The sequence below is a fragment of the Miniopterus natalensis genome, chromosome 8 (genome assembly GCF_054644295.1).
Source record: "Miniopterus natalensis isolate mMinNat1 chromosome 8, mMinNat1.hap1, whole genome shotgun sequence".
NCBI lineage: Eukaryota > Metazoa > Chordata > Mammalia > Chiroptera > Miniopteridae > Miniopterus > Miniopterus natalensis.
Window position 1 is genome coordinate 21,440,224 of NC_142088.1, and position 23,039 is coordinate 21,463,262.

At 38.3% G+C, this 23,039-nt stretch overlaps 1 protein-coding gene across 1 annotated transcript; it reads right to left on the minus strand.

Annotated features, from left to right (window-relative positions):
- Positions 1 to 8,046: 8,046 nt before the first annotated feature.
- On the minus strand, positions 8,047 to 22,459 carry CD28 (CD28 molecule; the record flags this gene model as incomplete). Its single annotated transcript, XM_087819385.1, is given in 5 exon segments — positions 8,047 to 8,175; positions 13,702 to 13,826; positions 14,079 to 14,432; positions 20,450 to 20,461; positions 22,432 to 22,459. Coding segments are annotated over 5 exon segments (648 nt in total), but the record flags the coding sequence as incomplete, so codon positions are not given.
- Between the last annotated feature and the right edge of the window lie 580 nt (positions 22,460 to 23,039).

The window sequence follows — 23,039 nt, forward strand, 5'->3', positions numbered from 1 at the left end:
CCAAAAACTAACTCAAAATCCAGTATTCTCCAGGTCACAAAATCGAGCTTATATTTCCTCTGAGATCCAAACCAGCAAGTTTCTTCTCACATTACTCTTAAAAGACAAACCCACCAGATGTATGTGAGGAAAAACCTGACAAACTGAATTAAAGTGTAAAGAATCGAGGGGAAGAAATGGCTAAAGAAGGAACCCAGGAAAGACATTTCATGGCATAAGAACCATGCCACTTTTTTGGTTTTATTTTAACTTTTTGTTCTTCCTAGATAATTTCTGTTTGGAGAATGGTGATCTAATTTATTATATGAAGAGCCCAGTAACCAAGTGGCAAAAAGGCAAGCATTCTGTCAGATTCTCAATACCAAACATATTGAACATTAAAGAAAGGTGCCCTCTCCAGGTAGATGTAGCTCTTGCAGGCGCATAACTTAGTAAGGGGACCCTGAGTGGATTTCAGCCCCTTCCATTCTTTTGACGAGAAGTCCCTATGCAGGGTGTACCATGCATAAATGCACACAGTGACCTTGCATGCTGAAAAAAAATCTTGGAATTCCTGAGACCGTTTTCCCAGATCCAGAACTTGAATGCCATGTACAAAGTCAGGATAAATCCATTCTGCCAGAAACATTTTTCATCACTGACACCCGAGACATTGGCACAGTAATATTAATCATCTGACCTTTTAGAGGCAATTTCCTGATCTTAGCTGGGCAGATCAGGCTAAATGTTACTACATTCAGCCCTATTTTTAAATTGCCCAGATGGTGTGAATGGGTGTGTAGTCATGGTGCCCACATACACTGGGCTGCTTCCAGGGACAATTTGTACCTTGGGTGTGACCAGCAGCTGTGGACAAGAGTGGAGAATGGAGGTGAAGGGATGACAAATGTCAGGTCAGTAAAACTGATTTCACCAGTCACCTGTGAAATGCTGAGCCTTAGCTGAAGTTAGAGGTAAGAGGAGTTCACTCTTGGTCATCCATAAAAAAGCAGCCAAGTGCAGATGGAAAGAGTGTGACTGACAGAAAATGGGAGGCCAGTTCTGAGAGAGCTGCTCCTGATCTCTGCTGCACCAGCCCCAGGGTGGATTTGAGTGTGCTGTGTAGGGAAGACTTTGCAGGGAAAGACAGGCCATTTTTCGTCCCCTGCCTGCTCTGACTTGACGTTTATTTTGTGTCCTTTGAGATTAAAAGCATTTGATGCCTAGAAAAGAGCAGAAAGGGCAAACAGGGCTTATGAGAAGAGTAACCATAATTCACAAGATCTTTAGACTTTCAGCAACAATATACAGGGGACTCTATCATCCTGAATCAGCTTCTTCTCCTCTTTTCTTATAATTCCCTGTTTCTTTTGCCTAAGATGACTTTCCCTCAGATGAAGTTTCTTCTTCCTTCCTTTCTGTTGATCCATGTCTTTCTTTCAAACAGATACTTAACATTTAGCACCTCCAATAGGCCTTTACACACATCCAAAGGCATCCTTCTAGCCTTACAAAGGTAGATGGTGGCTAGACCTCAAAGACAAGCTTGCAGCTGAAACTGTGGCCTTGGGTCTAAGTTAAGGGTCAACACTTCGCAGCCTGCAGGCCAAATCCAGCCCACCGCTTGCCTTTGAACAGCCCATAAACTAACAATGGATTTTACATGAGTAAATGATCAGAAAAAAGTCAAAAGAATATTAAGGCTATGTGATGTGAAGATTATATGAAGTTAAAATATCAACAAGTCAAGGTTTATTGGAACACAACATGCTCCTTTGTTGGATTATCATCTCTGGCTCTTTTTATACTGCAATGGCAGAGTTGCATAGCTGCAAGAGACTATATGACACAAAGCCTAAAATATTTACTCTCCATCCCTTTCCAGAAAAAACTTATCAGTCCCTGATCCAAGACATTAAACAAGTTAGAGATGTCAAATAAGAACATCTCAATGAAATAAATTTCAGGCAAATCAAGGCGAAGGCTATCAAATAGCCACATTAAGGTCTAAGCCCATAATTAAGACTAAGTGGTTACCCTGAGAAACAGGATATTAAATAAAGCAGGAGGTGGGGAGGTATACAAAGTCTACACTCTACACTTGGTAAGTGTGGAGATAATAATGTTCGTGTTGCTCACTGTCACATCTCCAGTAGCTGGCCCACTTCTTAGAGCTGGGCAAGTGCTTGTCAGATAGTTATTGAATGAGTGAGGGGAAAGGCAGAGGGAAGAAATATAAAACAACTTAAATAAAAGATGCACAGGGTTGGCAGTGAAAGAGGGTCCCCAATAACTACCTCAAGCTTGTCTACCCTTGTGTAAATGTCATGAGTTCCCAAAAATTAGCAAAAATTCACACTTTGGAAGCTAACATAGCAAATGCTAAGTGTGCACCCAGGAGACGAAAGAAATGACTAAAAATAACTATGGTAACTGCAATACTGCTCATTGAAGACCATCTTTTCCACCCCCTTTCTCAGCCACCAAACACATATATATTTAGTCCAGAGAGTTAATTCAGACTTGGAGATTAGCAAGGGGAAGGAAATTAAATATAGAGCTCATGAAATAAACAACACCCCTTGTCACTGTTGATCTTTGATTAACTGGCTCTTCTTTCGGAAACAGGGCCTCTTTTTCTTTCTCTCTCTCTCTCTCTTTGCTTGCAGGTGACACCCACACATATCCTTCAGTGTTGGCAGAGATGCTCACTCAGATAACAACTGGAGTTCGTGCTGCACATTTTCATCTTCGTGTGTCATCATCATCATGTAAAACCACAACTATAGGAAAACAAAGCTGTTTGCTGCTCTTCTGTCTCAACTGACATTTCCACCCAGCTCTCACAGTTTGTTCTTTGGAGCCAGAGGAGTGTTTAAAGCTGCCATTGAGATAGCTCTGCCAGGTGATGTATAAGTAGACTCCAACCCACCCCTATTCTGAGATAAATTCACCTTTTGGCAACTTTTTGTCCCCTCAAATTCCCAGTACCCCAAAACCTTTCATAGAGTTGAAGCAGGTGACTAGGACAGGGAGCAGGGCTTGAGGAGCACACATTCTGGCCTTAGAGTGGCCTCAATAATGAGGTCAGCTTGGAAAAGGTGAAATATTCTTGGATCACTCATATTTCATCATAAGAGTTTTTCAAGTGTAAAGCCCAGTGTCCACACCCTCAAATGAACAAAAGGCACACTGAGAAAGTGGGCCACATTCTGCTCTGGACAGTGGTAAGTATTGAGAGCCCATGAGTCCTTGAAGGGAAAACACTAATTCCTTTGGGATGTCAAATTGGAGAAAGTTCAGAGGTCCACCCTCTCAGATCCATTCCTGAAGAACTGAACTTCTTCTGAGCACCACTGTTGAAAAGTCAGGAGTTATGCAGTGCCTCTCAGTTTTGGAGACACAATAAGCTACCAAACAAGGCCTGGTATGTTTCCAAGACTATTCCATTTGCTGCTGCTTAGTGTGGTGGTCAGGCTGCCATTATGATGGATCCAGAAGTTTCTTTGATTTTTCTCACTTATCCATTATCTCTGTTCCACACAGGATGAGAGAGGAGAAAAGATACTGCTTTAAAAGCAATCAATCTGTTTTATCAGTCTGAAGGGGGGAAAAGTGAATTCAGGACTGCAGACAATTACATATTTACATAGTTATGTAGCTAGAACATAGTAGGAGGTCTGTTAGGTAAAGTCTTGAAGTTTGCATTTTATTTCATTTTGAACTTGAGTTTCAAGGTCCTAGAACCTTTTCACAGAAGCAGTTTGTATTATTTTTATTATCCCAATAAAGGAGTGCTTATTGAGCAGATTCATTTAATGACTGATTTTTACCAAGGTTGTCCCTTTTCGGTTGATTAGACCTGTCCTATTGAACCCTTGAGTGATTAGCTAAGTTCAGTCTTTCTTGGAGTAGGAAACATATAGGCTTACCTTTTTCAAGTTTTAGTTACTTAATAATGGGACTCATTATTAAGTTTAATGAGCTCCATTTCAACAAAGAAAAGAGTAAGTGTGGAGATGAACTCATTGCACACATATTTGACTTTAAGCCATCCTCAAAGCACAATCTGTATGAAGTAAGTGGGAGCTGCTACATGAATTATCAGACCAGCCCTTATGTCTCTTGTTCAAGGGCCTTCCCCTACCCACAAGATCATAGCAGTGTGTGTGTGTGTGTGTGTGTGTGTGTGTGTGATGATTAATATGTCTGATTTGAATGTTCAGCTTGTTCCAAGGGCCACAGTTTTGTTTGTTGTTTTTCTTTTATTTTTAAACTATTGCAAGCCATTAGAGTGTTCAGTTATGACATGAGCATAACAGATGAAGAAGCTGAAATTGTCTGTCCCCAGCTTTCCCGTCTTTCAGCTCCTTTTGAATCACAGCCAGGCAAGGCATTTATAGAATTTGTTGAGACAAAAATTACTCCATAGAAAAGAGCAGCAGTTCAGTAGTAGTATGGAATTTTAATTACAAAGGCAACATTTTTAGAAGTCTTAGGCAAAGTCATGCTTAAAACATTGTCAATACTCCATTAAGAGGGGATGAAGGGGCTTCAATGGGAAATCAACTTAACTCCTTATTGTGGCTTATTTAGCATGGCTTTTTAAGATGATTCTTTTTAACAGTATTGTTTTTACTCACTGCACAAAAATTTCTAAAATATAAATTAACTTATATCCATTAAGTTTTCTTTCACCAGGTTTAACTGTGTATATTTTTACCTCCTGTTTCACTAAAACAAATGGATTTTTGAACTGATTAATAGGAAAGTGAAAAGCAGAACTGGCTCTCTCCTTCTCTGAGTGAGATTAGTGCATTTAGATTAACCATTAATTCATTAGGGCATGTGAGATTCAGTCAGTCAATAAATATTTATTGCATGCCAGGCACTGTTCTAGGCACTGGGGACATGGCAATAAACAAAGCAAAGTCCTGCCCCTCATGGAACTTACATTCTAGTTTGGGAAACAATAAATAAATAAGTAAAAAAAATTTAATCTAAGAGATGGTGAAATGCTGTGGGGGGGAGGGGGGAAACAAGCAAGGAAAGCAGATAGAGTTTAGGGGAATTTAACTATGATAGAAGAAGGTGATGCTTGAAAAGGGACCTGAAAGAAATGAGAGAACAAGCCAGGTAGATATCTGGAGAACATTCTAGAAAAAAATATATGTGTAAAGGCCCAGGAGTGGGAATATGCCTGTGATGCTGAGGAGCATATGTCAGAAAGTATGCATTTACCTACAGGAGAGAGATTTGCATCACACAGAATGCGCAAGCCCAGCCTGACATCTCAGAGAGGTAAACCATTGTTTTGATGAGAAATTGTGACTAAAGCCAAGCCAGAAGTGTGCCTTGCTTGCGGTGAAAATATTTGAAAGTCTAGATTTTTTTTTAAAGGTTAAAATTGGCAATTTATGAAAAGGATTTATCCCCCAATTTTTAAAACATAGCAAGTTTTCTCTCGTTTCATTGCCAAAAGCGAAGACTCTCTGCTCTGAAAGACAATATTAAAGCACAAATTTAAAAACAGGCACATGGTAGTTTAGTAATTTTATCACTAAATACACAGAATATGATGTACACTTGGTCTCTTTGAACTGGCATACTCAGACTAAAACAAGCAAGCTCACAATAAAAACATATAGAAATGGTAAGTATAAAATTCTTAGAATAAAAGCAGCCAGGGACATTGTTTTCTTCATAATTACCACACCCGAAATTATAGGAACATGGCTCCAACCACAGCCTCAAACCATTTCTTGGTTCATACTAATAGTGAAAAAGGACTTCCCTGTTCACATTTCCACTTTGGTTCTGTTCAAAGTGAGTAAGAAAAATCTCAAGTGTGATTCATCTTTAGTAAACCTATTTTTCCCATCAGAAAATAAAACCAGTTACTGCCAAAGATCAAATCTTTCCATTTTATTTATTTACTTACTTATTTATTTATTTATTTATTTATTTATTTATTTATTCATTTATTTATTTATTGCCATTTCCCTTTCTACAATTTCTACAGCTTTATCACTTTCAAATCCAATCTGATAACTTGGATTACAGAACTCTGTGTGCCAAGGAACCAGCACTGTGGCTCCTGTGCCAGTTTAAATCCAATCGTTCTTTGTCACTCAAATATTGCTGAGTTTGGCCTTCTTTAGATCAATTAAACTCATGGAATGGATTTAACTGATCTAAAAAATCACTAAAAAATCAACCGAAGTACAATATTTTCTGTCTGAAATCATAATATTCTTACCTCTCCCCACATTACAAAAAATTAAAGAAAACCTCTTTATATACATAAAAGTGGGAGGTGGAATGGTGTATATTTTATTACAATAATCCAAATTTTATAGCACCTCATCCCTGGATGGTGGGTACAATATTATTCTTTTCTTTCTCAGGTCATGGCCCAGTTTAATTTGTACACATAATTGATCTACATGGCAATAATAATGATAGCTAACATTTTACGTCAGGCATGGTACTAAGTATCAGGGACAAGTAGAAAAAAGAGACAAATAGGGCCATGTCTTCAAGGAAATCACAGTTGAGGGACAGACATTTGTGATCATTATCTCCATTTTATAGTTGAGAAACCAGAGCCTTAAAAAGACAGTGACTTGCCTCAGACCAACTAGCAACGGGACTTAAACTAGGTGTATCTGCCTCTAAAACCTAGACTCCTCTAACATCTGAATAAATAGAAGCACTGAACAAATGGCAGCAGCAGAGCCATTCTTCAAGGTCCCCAGGCATACTCCAGTTGACCCAAACTGGAGGTAGAAAAATGTCCATGGTCATTCCAGGGTCAGGCTTTACAAGGTATCTTGAGAACTTTGATGCTGTCTCAAAAGACACACTCCAAAATACTTTTCCATGTCGATGGACCTCCAGGTAAACAGGCACCTGAACAAAGTTCTGGAGCTCTGAGCCCTTAAAACACTGAAGTTCCTATAAAGAAGCTTTCATCAGGGCTCTTCTGCCTGCCATCTTCTGGAAAATTTCCATCAGCCAATCCCTCAGCACATGCCAAAAATCAAATCATTTTCTTCTATTCTCCCTCCTCAGAACAAGTTTCTTGGGACTCATCCCACACACACTAATGAATGCTAGCATCCCTTTTTCACAGTATTGTCACTTCTCCTATGGATGTACATTCAGCATTTCACTTCAGATCTCCACGCAGACGATAATGAGACCAGCTGTGCAAACCTGAAATATATGGAGCAGAAAAGTCCCCCTGACTGGAATGTGTTGCCAAACAAATAACCTTTCATAGTATTTAAATAATTTTAACATTAAGTGGCCTTATTTCCAAACATATTCTTTCTTGGTGGGAACACTACTTTTTTTTTTTTTTTTTTTAATCATATTGTGAAGACTGTATTGAATTTCCATCACAGGGAGCGAGGAAAGCAAGTCAGTTTGCCTTGCATTGCTTTGAAGATATTCCATTGGTCAAAATGACTAAATATGACTAGAATTTATCAAAGACAATGTCTACCTCTTTCTAAACTAAAAAGAAAACATTAAATAGGAACTAAGTGGCTCATTTCATGAGTGAGTGTTTTCATAATGTTTAAATCTCCCTATCCTCCCCCACCCTAACCTATCCCTACCCTAAACCCCCATTTAATCAAAGGGAATGATTTTCTAACCTTTCTTCTCATCTAAAAAGTCCTTCAATATCACACTTCACTTGACCACCATGTGCAGGGGGGTAAGAAGGGAGAAAATTGTAAGCAGATTTTAAGACTAACAGCATTCACTCACTTTTTATTTTCTACCCTAACCTCTCAATCAAGTCAATAAACACATAACAAGTTTGAATTTTGATCATGGCACTACCAGATTTAGCTTGCTATAGTAATAATATTTAACTTCATTTGAGTCTCAAAATGATGTTATTTGGTCTAGTCGGTCAAGAAAAATTGGTATTTGTGGCCTAATGGAGGGCCTGAGGTCGCCGGCTGAAGATGAGGCGATCATTTCCTATCCAGAGCAGTGGTGTTGAGCAGGTGAAGAGATGTCAGCCGGCTGGCATCTGGATAGGTGTCCGTGTCAGGAGCGGTATGCAGCAAAGTCTCGAGATGGAACGTAAGGATAGTAGTGCTGTCGGGTGGGCCCCTGCCTCCGGGGGGTCATGTTGAGGTAGTCGCTGTGAAGGATCCTGTTTCTCTTATTCTTCATCTGCAGAAAAGAGAAGCGTCACTGTGAAAGGCCAGGGACATGGAGGGAGATGTTGTGGGATGAGTTCTAAGACTTTGGGGGCAACTATTCAGGCCATGGACTGTCAAGTGAAGGCTGAACAGCAGAATTCATTAAACACCTTAGACTTGGATCATGACTAATTAAACCTAACTACTTTGGACTCTTCTAAATTGACTTGAAAAATATGAACCAAAGAAAGTATTTTAGAGAAATGCACCCCTGTTACTCTCAAAGAAGTCATTTAACCTAAATGTCAAAAGCATATCCCATTAACATACCTGCTGTTGATATATAAGTACTCTCGAAGGCCCTTCCTCCTATGCAAAGGTTAAGCATCCCAGCTGAAATCTTCTTACTTTAGTCATTTGCTCAACAAGCTATTTTTCCATAATTAACCAAAGAGGACCTTCAGCCCTTCAGAGTCTGGAGTAATCATAAATTCATAGCAGTGGATTCCAAATTAATGGGAAGATTGTTCTAGGCAACTAGTTACATTTCTATTCCTTTACATATATTTACATTTCCATAAAGACAAAAGAACCACTCATTTTTAATCTTCAGGCTCAGCTCCCTCTGAATGAATTTCTGCAAGGGGTGAGAAAAGTAGGACAATACTTAACCTAGAGCAAGAATGATGCTTCCATGAATCTTAGCAAAGTTTGGATTAAGGAGCATCTTCTTTGGATCAATATGATGCTAAAAATTTATATATTTGATAAAAGACCCATAAAATTCTAAAAATAGAAAGCCATCCAGATTTCTGGATTCAGACTTCTCTATTATGGAAAAAAAAAAATGCCTATTTCCTGGCACATAAGCCTAATGCATAAGTAAATCTGCTGGACATGAATGATATGAACACCTGCGTAAATAAGTAGGCAGATGACTTCAGCCCTGGCCTTATTTCCATGCACTTCTACCTGAGCGTTTCACACCTTCCTTGTCAAAGGAGCCTGTGTAAGTGTTAAAGAAAGGTTGGAGAAACACTAACCTCCACATTACTAAATATGACTAATGTGTTTTCAGCCCTCATTTTCTTGACTCTCAGCAGCATTCTTTATTCTTGATTTTTCTCTCCCTTTTGAAACACTCTTCCACTTTGTGTTCTATGAGATGGTACCATCCAGGATTTGATTGTGCCTCTCTGACCATGCTTTCTGGCCTCCTTTGCAAGCTCATCCTTCACTAACTAGCCATTCACTGTTAGAGTTTCTCACAGCTTTGTTTTAGGCCTCTCCTCTATTCACTCCATCTTCACTCTCCCTAGGCTTCAATTATCACCTATTCACCCACATTAGTATCTCTGGACTAGACTTCAAAGTCATTTTAAACTCAACACATCTAAAACAAAATTTAAGATCTTCGCCTAAACTCTGGATCTCTCCCAGGGTTTCTCATCTCAATGAGTGACACTACATGTATACAGTTGTCCAAACCACACCTCCCAAGCCTTATTCTTGCTACCTCCAGCTCCCTTATTTCCTGTCCTATGGGACATTTGACAATGTCTGAAGACATTTTGGGTTGTCACATCTGGGAGGAATGCTACTGGCATCTAGTGGGTAGAGGCCAGAGATGCTGCTAAATATTCTACATTGCATAGGGCAGCCCCCAATAACAAAGAATCATCCAGCCCCAAATGTCAATAGTGCCAAGACTGAGACATTCTAATCTAGAGTCTGGTTATGGGGAAAAAAAAAAAAAAGGAATGAAAAGGAAGCAATGGATACAAAATGTATCATCAAATTAACATGAGTATTGTCAGACTGCTTGACTCCTCCTTCTTGCTCATACCCAAAGATGACTGATGACTTTAGCCCGGGTGACTTGAAGGATAGTGTTTCATCCATAGATAGATATAAAGCAGTAGGAGAAGTGTATTTGAAGGAGGTTATAAATTCTGCTTTAGTCATTTGGGACTTGAGATGATGGATGGGTTATCTAGCTGGAACTAAGAAGAGGGTAGCATTAAACACACATAATTGGAAAATTCATTCAGGGAAAGGTAGTCATGGAAACCAAGTGCATGAAGGAAGTTGCTCTTCAAACATCTTGATTCTATATCTTTTCTGTAAATGAAACATAGGAGTTCTCTTGGGCACAGAGGACAGGAATAAGGACATGGAAATGTCTGCCTCCAAATCAGTGTGGAAAGTTGCTGATGATACCCTGCCAAGCATTTTAGTACTTATTCCAACCCTGAAGACTCCCCTTGCCAGATTCCCAAATGACAGTCTTTGTCTCCAGACACCAAAATAAAACTATAGCGGGTAGGGAGGGCCCAATAATGAAGATGTTTCTGGGTTCTCCAGGTTGCACGCAAAAACTATGAAAGATCTGCTGCAATCAATTCCCATGCTTATTCTCACTGTGTTATCAGACGGTGGATTTAGTCATCATCACCCTAACTCTAAACACAACAGTAAGATGGAAATGACACATGCATGACCGGAAACACTATACAGAATTCACAGTGTCCATGTGCATCCAGCATACACATATATGTTTGCAGAGTACTCACCTCATGTGTCTATGTGACTAGGTCACCTACTCTGCCCCTTCACCATTAAATGTCTGTGAAAGGTGTATCATTTCAGGACCCACCTCCCTTGCCCTTCCCTTCAGTGCAGCCCTTACCCACTTGTTTCCTGGAAGCAGCAGCAAGACACAAGGCATACACAAGGCAATTTAGTGAATAGAGAATTGAGAGTGAGAGTAACAGGTGTTGGCCTGTGGCAGCCTCGCCAAGGGGAGCTCTTTATTTATTCAAATGTCAGCAATAGGTCAAGAACTGAGATAGAATCTGCAGCTGCTCCCAGAAACCCACTCAGCCTAGAACTGCCTACGGTAGCACGTCACAAGCCCTCAGGAAGTTCCGGAAAACAGCAACTTATACCAAGGCACAGTGCAGACCAGCCAAAAATAGGATCCCATAAAAGTACCTAGGAAATGGCTAAACTGTAGGGATCCCTAATGGCCTAGTTGCCTATCTCAGCAAGGTGCTAGCTGCTTAATCAGTGACAGCAGCAAGAAAAGATCATCCCAGGGTAAAAATGCTGAATTAGTCTATGAAATATAGGTATATGTTTATTTCACACTCTTTTGGTCAAAGAATACAAAGACCTAGCTAGGTCTGATTGCAAATAAAGGATAGTTATGAGGTAACCAAATTGACTATAAGAGGCCACAGATGGTAAGATATAACAAAGCACTGGAACTTCCCAGTTTATAGGGATCCTGTGGGACAGAATAAGAGTAAAATAAGTAAAATAAGTTTTTTCAAAACAAAACAAGATGAACCCCACTGGGAATTAGTAGTACTGCCAAAGAGAAACCCATAGTGTCTATGTTGTTTCCGAGTTGAAAGTAAACTGTTAAAACTCCTTGAAAATGAGAAGCTACTTTTGTCCCTTTGGTTAATTTGAGTCACTTGGCAAATTAGTGTCTGATTATAGTAACTGATATTCTATTGCATATTTACAATAAATTTTAAATGATGATCAGCACCCTTTTGCCACTGAAAGTTAAAGCAGTTCCCCAAACTACTTCCTGCAAAGCTAGTAAATTACATTGACCTACGTCAGCATATTACAGGGGAGCACCTACCCTGGAAGGGTACCCAGGTGCACCTCGCTTTTTTTGTTTAATCCTCATCTGAGGATATTTTTTCCATTGCTTTCAGGGAGAGTGGAAGGGGAAAGAGAGAAAGAGAAGCATCAATGTGAGAGAGACACATTGACTGATTGCCTCCTACACGCACCTTGACCCTGACCAGGGGTGGGGAGTGAACCCACAGCCCAGGTATGTGCCCTTGACTGGAAACAAACCAGAGACCCTTCAGTCTGAGGGCTGATGCTCTAACCACTGAGCCAAATCGGCTAGGGCAACTGCACATGGCTTTTAAAAAAAGTTAAGAAGTTGAGATTCCCAATGGGGTCAGGAAAAAAAAAAAAGAAAAAAAAAAAAATTAAGAGTCTAAATTCTAAAATCATTAGCAAACACCACAGTGGTTTAAAGCTGGAAAAGATTTGGATGAAAACACCAAGATCCAGAAAGATAAAGGGACTCAGCTAACATTAGAGGTAGAACTTAGACAATATTTCACTACATAAAAAGCCCCCAGGAGGCTTAGGAAACTTGAAGAAGGCAAGGCAGGCAAATTCTCAAGGTGATATCTAGTATAAAGCATTTCCAGGAACAAGCGGCCACTTTGTTCCCTACCCGGCAGAAGGTAGAGATTAGGCAACAGGCAGCATGACCAGTGCCCAGAATACCCCAAGTGTCTTCTGAAAAGGAGAAGTATGTCGGGAACAGAACAAAAGAGAGGCAAACTTTGGCAACAGGCCGACAAGAGATTAACATCGTCCCACGTTGTATCTATCATTGGCATGACTGTGAATCCATGGCTGCCCAGCCCCTCCCAGCACCAAGGCTATTGTAAATAGGATGGCTTCACATGGCATGGCTTCCAGAAATCTCTAACCCATGTATGAATTAGTTAAATGAGTGGAGTATGCCTTGAAGGTGGGTGTTATACTTCAGGCATGTTTATTTAAGTCCTCAGTTTTGCCTCCATGGAGGTTATGAGTTTAAGCATTCATTTAGCATTAAATATACTTAATACTAGGTAGATGGTGAATATAAAAAGAAATAGTCCTTTATCCTTAAGGAGCATGCATTTCTTGTTGAAGGAATGACTCATACATGCATCTAACTTATAAAAAACATTTCAAAGACAAAATGGAATTAATACATGATTATTCTGTGCCCCAATGTGTATATAAGAACAGGAAGTCTCTGAGTAAGGGAAAGGTCCTTGATAAGGAGGTTCCTTTCTTAACAATAGACATGATCATCATGATGTCCTCAAATCTCATTCAGTGCTGAGGAAGGTAAAAAATATATATACCAAGTTTATTGCCTGAGTATTTGCAAAAGTTGGTGAACTCCAATTCAGTGATGAGAGCTCAGAAAAGTCTAATTCTCATTACAGTTTCATAATGACAGTACCATACTTGGCCTCACAAAATTCAACTGCTTCTGAGGAGATAAAAATATGACTCAGATAAACAGACCTAGTTTCCTTGCTAGGTTTGAATACTTAATTTCAGAAGCCAAATTTCTCATGATTTTTGACCCTGAACCAAAGTTGTTCATTGACTTTAGTTGTCTAGATTCCCAAGTTGCTTAGATTTTTATACTTATGTACACATTAAAACTATTTTATATATCATAATGATACCCCTACCCTAATTTAAGCATTTAGCTTTTTATTCTTTTTGGCCACCTAACCAGTGCCTTCTGGAAAACAGAACACCCATCAGATTTTTATCTCAGATAAAGTTGGACAGGCTAAAAGAGAACCTACTTAAACCTAGCAAGGAAAAAGGCAATAATAAAATTTCTGTTAAACAGAAAATAAACTACATAGGCAAAATTCTTGAATATGATCAGATCACATGTGTGGTAGAAAAGTTGACATAAAAGCAGTGCTGCTTCTCTTACCCAGTAAGTAAAAAGAGCCACTGTTACTAGCATGCTATACAGAGTCAAGACTCCACCAACAACCACCAGTGCCCAAAATGGCTTAGAAGACTCCGGAGTTCGGTGAGCTGGACAAAGCTGATTCTCTGAAAAACAGAATAGAGTGGATTAAATGATTTGAGAGTGGCACTTGAGTACATTTCCTTCCTTCTGAACATTATGGAAGAATGTGAGAGGGACCAAAATATGCAAATTACCACTAGCTTAGAATGTGCAGACTTCCCCTTTGGTCTTTCCTCTTTGGAACTTATCCAATACCACTAATCATGACCTAGTTTTCAAGGCTACAGTTGAAAACCATTACTTTAGAGCAGTCCATTAACAGAGTCGCATGTTACCTTTCACATGGATAATGGTTCCATTGCTCTTCTCATTGTCTATGTATGGAGGAGGGTACATGACCTCTATTTTGCAGAAGTAAATATCCGTTTGGTTAACAAACAAATTCCAGAGGTAGAATGTCACTGTTTCGTTGCCCAATTTCCCATCACAGTTGAATCCTGTTTTTGAGCGAAACTGAAGCTGATGGGAGTAATTTCCATTCACAACACAGACTTCCACAGCACTGTCTGCTCCCTTATAAAGGGATGCCCGGAACTCCTTTGAAAAGAGGTTGTAGGTATAATTGCAGCTAAGGTTGACAGCATTGTTGTGCACTACAAGCATGGGGGACTGCTTCACCAAAATCTTGTCTTCTGGAAGAGAAAAAATCACTTGCTTAGAACAAGGGTATAAAGACTTGTTCCTGAAATCAAAGTATAGTAATTAACAAAATAAACAGATCTCCAGTAAAGGCTTTCTCTTGGCAGACAAAGACTCAGGAGCTCTTTGGGAGATAATTAAACCAAGAGTATAAAAGTTTAGGGTTTGATGTTGTTTTCATCTCCTTTGAATAGGACAATGGAGCATGTTTTCACTTGGAAGGTAGAATATGGTTTTCTGTTGGCATTGAGCATCACAGTTATGCATTTGGATTCTTAAATCTCTACTGAGATTCCTAAAATGTTAATCATGCTTGATTGTGTTAATTTCCTGATTGAATGGCACACTTGGAAGAGGTGCTTAATACCTGATATAGATACACAAATAGATTTGTTTTAAAGTTGTGGTACAAGCTTTTGTGAAGGAGTTTAAATGTTTTGAAACATTTTGACTTTGTTTATTAGCCATTCCAAGGGTAAGATAAAGAGGTAAGAGAAGCAATAATCCAAAGAGTTTAATATATCTTCCATAGCAAATTTTAAGAAGAGCCTTCTCAAGAAATTTGCATATTTGTTCCTTTAAATCTCAGAAGGTAGAAGAAGCCCACAAGAATTCTCTCTCTGGTCCATCTGCTACCTTTGTGCTAGCCTAGTAAAAGATCAAAGAATCTAGAGACCTTTTAGTTCAATTTCTTCACTTTTTAAGCAAAGAACCTAAAGTTAGGTCATAAACTGCATGAAGGAAGAGAACACATCTGTTCTATCTGATTTCCCACTACATATGTGGGAAATATATATGTGTCATTGCCTGGCACATGACAATATATTTCTTTTATTTTTTTAATGAGCTGTATGAGGCCTAAAATCAATGGGCAGATGGTAAACAAAGCTAGGACTAAAATTCAAGCCAACTACAACCACCTAAGAAATAGACAACTTAAAAGCATTGAGAACCAACTTTGTAACCAAGACTCTTCAAAATTTCTCTAAAACAATAAATTGATTTGTGTCTTTGATTCTAATTTTGGTACATTTTTTGCTATCATATGGAGGTAAGCTAAAAATTGTCTACCTACTTGCATTTTAAAAAAGGTTATTTGAAGCAACACCCCACAGTGAATTAACATATATTTTGTTTATTATATGTATTTTATACTATATTCTTACAATAAAGTAAGCTAGAGAAAAGAAAATGTTATTAAAAAAATCATAAGGAAGGGGAACACACTTTGACAGTATTTATTTAAAACTCAGCATATGAACAGCAAATAAGTGGACCTACGTAGTTCAAGCCCATGTTGTTCAAGGGTTAATTGTATATTTTAAAACACCATCTTAAAAATACTAGAATGTTATTTTCCACTTTATATATTACCAAGATCAGTTAAACTACAACTATCTGAGAATTCTGCTTAGTTGAAAGTATCACATCTGTTAAATTGAGCTGAAAATTTCCAGGAATTAATTGCCTTCCAAGAAATTTTTTTATAAATTAACTGTATTTGGACAAGCTGTGCTAAGATAATGGCCATTAATATAATGGCAATGAGACCAATTTAATTCTAAATACTCACTCCTGATAGTGCCACAAAATTATTTAATTCCAGCTTATGTGTTTGCTAGTTTTTAAATTGCAGATAATAATATCTCTTAGGGTAAATAAATGTGCTCAATTAGCCATCAACCTTCAATCTTTTCATTTATGTTTATTTTATACTTTCAAAATACAGCAAGTTCTACATTTTAAATACCCTGTTTTATATGCTTCCATTTGTTCAGTTTTTGCTTTGTATTTCCTCTAGACCCCTAGTTTTCAAGTATCTTGAAAGCAATGACCACATGTTACATTTTTTTGTATAATTCTGTGCAAATAATAGGATCTCATTAAATAATCAATAAGTGAAAGGTGGCCTTCTGACTATCATTCTTAGCAGCGAAGCCTAACTACCATCTTATTAAATCCTTATGCAAAATTTGAGTCTCAACAATGACTTTAGCTGCATTTATTATTCACTCAACAAATACTCCCTAAAAGCACTAAAAAGTAAACATGAAAAGAATCAAAAAGAATCAAAAAAGTTCCTGTCTTGATAGGAAAATCCAACTTGTTTTTTGTGTGGTTTTGTTTTGCTTGGCCTTTTTCTTTGTGTACTTAGAAGAAATCATTGGGCAGGACCTGGCTGGGAGACTTAGCGCCAGCAAGAAATGCCAGCATCTCTCCTTCTTTACAGGGAGTTCAAGTTAGGTATTTGTATTTCTGCTTACTGAGCCCTCAGGAATTGTGTTTCTATAATTACATGTATTCTGTTGTAATGGGCATTCAGATTCTTCCTGATCTGCCTTTGAGAGCTGATATAAGAAAAAAGATGAGACTAGAATTTATTTGCTGAAATTAAAAAAAAAAAAAAAGGTGGAGAGGAACTTGGGCGGGGAAAGTGAGTAAGGCTGGAGAGAAACCAGCCCTGATGGTTGCCCACTTTGGTTTCCTTCTCCTGGCACCCACAGCGAGGAGGAGGAACTGAAGGGAGAGGAAGGGAAGGGAAACCATGTTACTGTACTCCATAGCATCTATACTCCGGTAGTTTGCTTTATATGTCCTGTGTAGCTCAGAGTGTGACACCTTCCCAAGATGCATGTAGGAGAAAAACAATGATTTCCTAAAGATGAACAGAGTTCAGTTTCTGTCCTTGGGCAGTTCACAGCCTGGTGGGGGAAAAAAGATAAACAGGAAGTTACTTAAAAAATAGTGGCACAGTGATACTCACGGTGCTTCTGGGGGCAGTTGGGGCACCAGCTAAGGATTTCTGGAGGGGGTGACTGCTACCTGAGTCTTGAAAGATTATGCATACACTGACAAGTTTTTACTAAGATGAGCCTTTGTATTAAAAGGTTGGGTGAGGTAAGAGAGTGTGTGTGTTGGGGTAGGCGGGGAAATAGAGGACTTTGGGGAAGATAAAACAAGAGAAAAAGAACAGTCTAGGCAGACAAGAAGAGGAGAGAAAGAGCGTGACTGGGGTCGGGAATTACAGCTACTTCGATTTTGCTGGACCATAAATTGTAAAAGACAAGATTGACAAAGCAAGCATAGTTCATAGTTTGGGATCTCTCCTGTATGTTATGAGGATCTATTAAAGGATTTTTAGCAGAAAAGTAATATGTACAACTTTTCATTTTATACAGATCACTTTAGCAAAAATGTGAAAAGTAAATTCGAAGGGTACAAGAGTGAGAAGATGGAGACTAGTTAGGATAAAATTGTATTAGTCTAGGCAAGAGGTGATAAGGTTAGAAAGAACCACAGTTTTAAAAAAGTGAATAAATTCAAGAAATATTTACAGGCTAAAGTTGGCAGAACACCACATTGGCTTAGATGTGGTGAGATAGGGAGAAGGAGGAGTTACCAGTGACTGTCCTCAGGCCACACAGACCAACCAGTGAATAATATTGTTTTCCTTTCACCTGCATCTCTTCTTTGTTCATTACCTAACCAGAATAGGCAGTTCAAAACCTGAGGTGAAGTTTGGACATCTGGGATATAAAGAAGATGTTCTTCCAGCCTAAGGGATCATTGCAAAAAAAAAAAATATGAATTACCTCAAAGATTCCTGGGAATACAGTTGACTCCCTGGAGTTTAGTGCAGTGTTTGCTGTTTTTCACAAGGGAAAAGCAGGGATCTTTCTCTTTAAAACTATTTTTTTTCCTTCACAAAGCATAATACAGTGAGACAACTAAAAGATAGATAGATTTTCCTTCTGTTCATCATAGAGCCTCCAAATTCAAACCTGAGCATTGTTAAGACTGAATCAGATTTCTCCTGAGCCCATTCTAGTTCAGTTGTACAAGTTGAGAAATTTCTCAGGGAAGAGCAATCCAAGATCCCAGTGTCTAGGCTGGCTGTTACACATTCAGTTTTCTCTGGTTGACAGCATATCCAACAACTGAGCAAGGGAAGGAAAAGTCTTTTTTTAAAAAAAAATATTGAATAGTTGTGGAATGTTTATTTCTTTTTTTATTGAATTTATTGGGGTTACATTGGTAAAAAAATTATATAGGTTTCAGGTATACAATTCTATAACACATCATCATCTGTATATTGTATTGTGTGTTCACCACCCCAAGTCTAATCTCCTCCCATAACCATTTATGCCCCTTTTACTCTCTTATACCTGACCCACCCATCTTTCCCTCTGATAGTCACCATACTATTGTCTACGAGTTGTTTTTGTTGTGTTTTTTTGCTTAATCCCTTCACCTTTTTCGCCCAGCCCCCAACCTGCCTCCTCTCTGAGAGCTGTCAGTCTGTTCTCTGTATCTATGAGTCCATTTCTATTTTTGTTTGTTAGTTTATTTTGTTCATTAGATTCCACATATAAGTGAAATCATATGGTGCTTGTCAACTAGCTTATCTCACTTAGCATAATATTCTCTAGGTCCATTCATGCTGTCACAAAAGGTAAAATTTCCTTCTTTTTTTTTAAAAATATGTGTTTTTTAATTGATTTCAGAGAGAGAAGAGAGATAGAAACATCAATGATGAGAGAGTCATTGATCAGCTGCCTCCTGCACACCCCCTACTAGGGATTGAGCCCGCAACCAGGCATGTGCCCTGACTAGGAATAAAACCTTGACCTCCTGGTTCATAGGTGGACAGTCAACCACTGAGCAACACCAGCCAGGTTTCCCCTTTTTTGTGGCTGAGTAGTATTCCATTGTGTAAATGTACCACAGTTTTTTTATCCACTCATACACCGAAAGGCACTTGGGTTGCTTCCAAATCTTGGCTATTATAAATAACACTACAATGAGCATAGGGGTGCATAGATTCTTTCAAATTAGTGTTTCAGGTTTATATGGATCTATTCCCAGAAATGGAATAGCTGGGTCATATGGCAGTGCCATTTTTAATTTTTTGAGGTAACTCTGTACTGCTTTCCACAGTGGCTGCACCAATCTGCATTCCCACCAACAGTGCACGAGGGTTACCTTTTCTCCATAGCCTCGCCAACACTTGTTGGTTGAATTATTGATGGTAGCTATTCTGACAAAAGTGAGGTGATCTCATTGTGGTTTTAATTTGCATTTCTCTGATAATTAGTGATATTGAGCATCTTTTCCTATTGGCCATCTGTATGTCTTCTTTGGAGAAGTGTCTATTCAGGTCCTTTGCCATTTTTTTTTTGTATTGCAATGTTTGCCTTTTGGTGTTGAGTTTTACAAGTTATTCATAAATTTTAGATATTAACCCCTTATCAAATGTATCATTGGTGAATATGTTCTCCCATTCAGTGGGCTGTTTTTTCACTTTCTTGATGGTTTCCTTTGTTGTGCAAAAAGTTTTTAGTTATGTAGTCCAGTAGTCCAATTTGTTTATTTTTTCTTTTGTTTCCCTTGCCTGAGTAGATATATCAGAAAAAAGTATTGCTATGAGAAATGTCTGAGATTTTACTGCCTATTCTTCTAGGAGTTTTATGGTTTCAAGTGTAACATTTAAGTTTTTAACCCATTTTGAGTTTATTCTTGTATTTCGTGTAAAAAGGAAGGTGGTCTAGTTTCTTTTTTTTTTTTGCACATATCTGTCCAATTTTCCCAACACCATAAATTGACTAGACTACCTTCACCCCACTGTATGTTCTTGCCTCCTTTGTCAAATATTCATTTACCATAAAGGCACGGGTTTATTTCTCAGCTTTCTAGTCTGTTCCATTGATTTATATGTCTGATTTTATGCCAATACCAGGCTGTTTTGATTACTATGGCCTTGTAGTATAGTTTGATATCAGGTAGCATGATTCCTCCAACTATGTTGTTTCTCATGATTACTGTGGTTATATGAGGTCTTTTGTGGTTCCATATATTTTTGGAATATTTGTTCTACTTCTGTGAAATACGCCATTGGTATCTTGATAGAAATTGCATTGAATCTATAGATAGCTTTGGGTAGCATGGATATTTTGATTATGTCAATTCTCCCTATCTGTATGCTTCCACCTGTTTGTGTCTTCTTCACTTCCACCCATTTGTCTTGTACAGGTTTTTTACATCCCTGGTTAAATTTTTACTAGGTATTCTTTTTATACAATTGTAAATGGGATTGTTTTCTTAGTTTCTCTTTCTGAAAATTCATTATTGGTGTATAAATATGTCACTGATTTCTGAATATTTATTTTGTATTCTGCTACTTTACTGAATTCATTTATCAGTTCTAGCAGTTTTTTGGTGGAATCTTTGGGGTTCTCTATATACGGTATCATGTCATCTGCAAATAGTGACAGTTTTACTTCCTCCTTTCCAATTCGGACACCTTTTATTTCTCTTCCTCTGATCGCTGTAGCGAGGACATCCAGCACTATGTTAAGCAGACATCCCTATCTTGTTCCCAAACCTAAGGGAAATGCTTTTAGTATTTGCCCATTGAGTATGATGGTGGCTGTGGGTTTGTCATATATGGCCTTTATGATGTTGAGGTAGGTTCCCTCTATTCCCACTTTGCGGAGAGTTTTTATCATAAGTGGGTGATGGATTTTATCCAGTGCTTTTTCTGCATTTATTGATATGATCGTGTGGTTTTTATCTTTCATTTTGTTTACGTGATGTATCACTTTTATTGACTTGGGGATATTATACCAACCTTGCATCCCTAGAATAAATTGTACAAATACTATGCTTGAAGTAGTTTGCTTAATATGTGCTAGTGTATGGCTAACAGCTTCCTAGATTAGGGTTCAACCTGAGTTTAGGATTGGCCTATGGAGTCTCTTGTTTTTCAACATTTATATGCTTATAGCACTTAGTTCTGCCTTGGCCTGAGTTCATGTCAATTATTCAGAGAAACCTGTGGGAGAAACAATCTCATAGGATCCAAAATCTACTTCTGCGTTAGAGAGAAACTCAAGGAAGGAAATTCACTTTTGGCAGTGGAAAAAGATAACCAGTTGCTCTAAGTGATATTGAATATATCATGATGATTATGTCTTTCAGTAGACATAATAATTCTGATTCCTTATTTTTTCTTAAAATGGAGCATGTGTGAAAATGCACACCACTTGCTCAATGGGAGTGGAATAATGACATAAATAAGTCAAAGCAACCAATAACCAAAACATGAAATGATATTTGGCCTTGATATGTATTTTGGTCCTCTGAGTTTCAGGGAATCCACAGTACTTCAAATAATTTAAGGATATATCTAGACTCAGAAGATCGTAGATGAATATTTAGCTTCCTCATATTTAACTTCTGTTTGACTCCTTTTTCTTTCCAGTTCGTGCTAGGAGTGGGAAGCACCCTTCTCAGGCTAATTTGGTCTCAGTAGACCTAGCCTTTTTCCATAAATATTTGGTTTTCCCTCTTGTGAGTAGTTAGGCAAAGTCTACCTAGTCCAAACGTATTAGGTTAAAAGGGAAACATTTTCAACCCATCTACTGTATTTGCTTAGGTATCAAAAAATTGTCTTGACTGACACTTTTATAACTGAATTGACAAGTTGTTTTGATGATGAATTTAGTGTTCTGCTTTTCAAAGCCTTCCTAGCAGCTAAACCAGCTAAAGGTGTGGAGACAGGAAGCAGTAACCTCAAACCTCTTTCCCTCACAACTACTCCTTGACAACAGACAACATGAAGACTAAGATTGGAGGTGAGAAGGTACTTATCTGTTGCTTATGAGCAAGGCAGTGAGAGCTAAAAGATTTCCCACAGATAATCTGTGAATCTTGTGCTATAGTTGACTTCTGGAAAATTGAGAGTTGCTTGTGCTTCCATGAGAATGGAGTGGGGGAGGAAGCTTGGTTACAACAAAAGCTTTCCCTTTCTCCCTATTGGAAATGGGTCAGTTACTATATCAATAACCAAGTCAATTCTCTGCACAGGTGGAGTGGATAAACATCTGTAAGGTGTGGCTCCAAGTACCAGAAAAGGAACCTCGACCCTGAAAGAATCTTTTCCCCTAGCTCTTTAATGCTTAGATTTCAAAACAAGATGAAGCCCAAAATGTAATGTGGGAAATATGTTGATTTAAATTAATAATTATAGTCTACATACATAGGGCTACAAAGTGTTTTCTCCTATTTTATCTCATATGAACTCCATATTAACATGAGAAGCAAATACGCAAGGTATTCATCTTTATGGCCATTTTATAGGTGGGAAAACTGAGGTCAATGAAGCCAATGACTTGCCCAATGTTACAGGACAAGTAAGTGACCCTTAAGACTTGGCTCATGCCTCATGACTTCTAATCTACTGTGTTTTCTCTCTGGCAGGTTGCATCAAAATTTCAACACAATTTCAATGACTGATTTTAGATCCTCTCAAAGCTAGGCTTGATAATTGGATGGTAGTACATGTGTGAATTGAGAGTTATGGAGGAAAATACCATTGAGCAAGAGAGTAAATGGAGTGGGAAAGACAGGACCAAGATAAATTCCATTTTCTCCACCATTCTGCTGGAGTCCCATGCTGCAAAAAGTACTCAGCTTTAAGGAAAGCTGGAGATGATCTAAGCCAATCCCTTGTTTTATAGGAGAGACAATTGAAAACAAATGAAGTAAATAACTTTTTGAGCAATTTCACACAAACACTGGAAGAGTTAAGGTTTTAT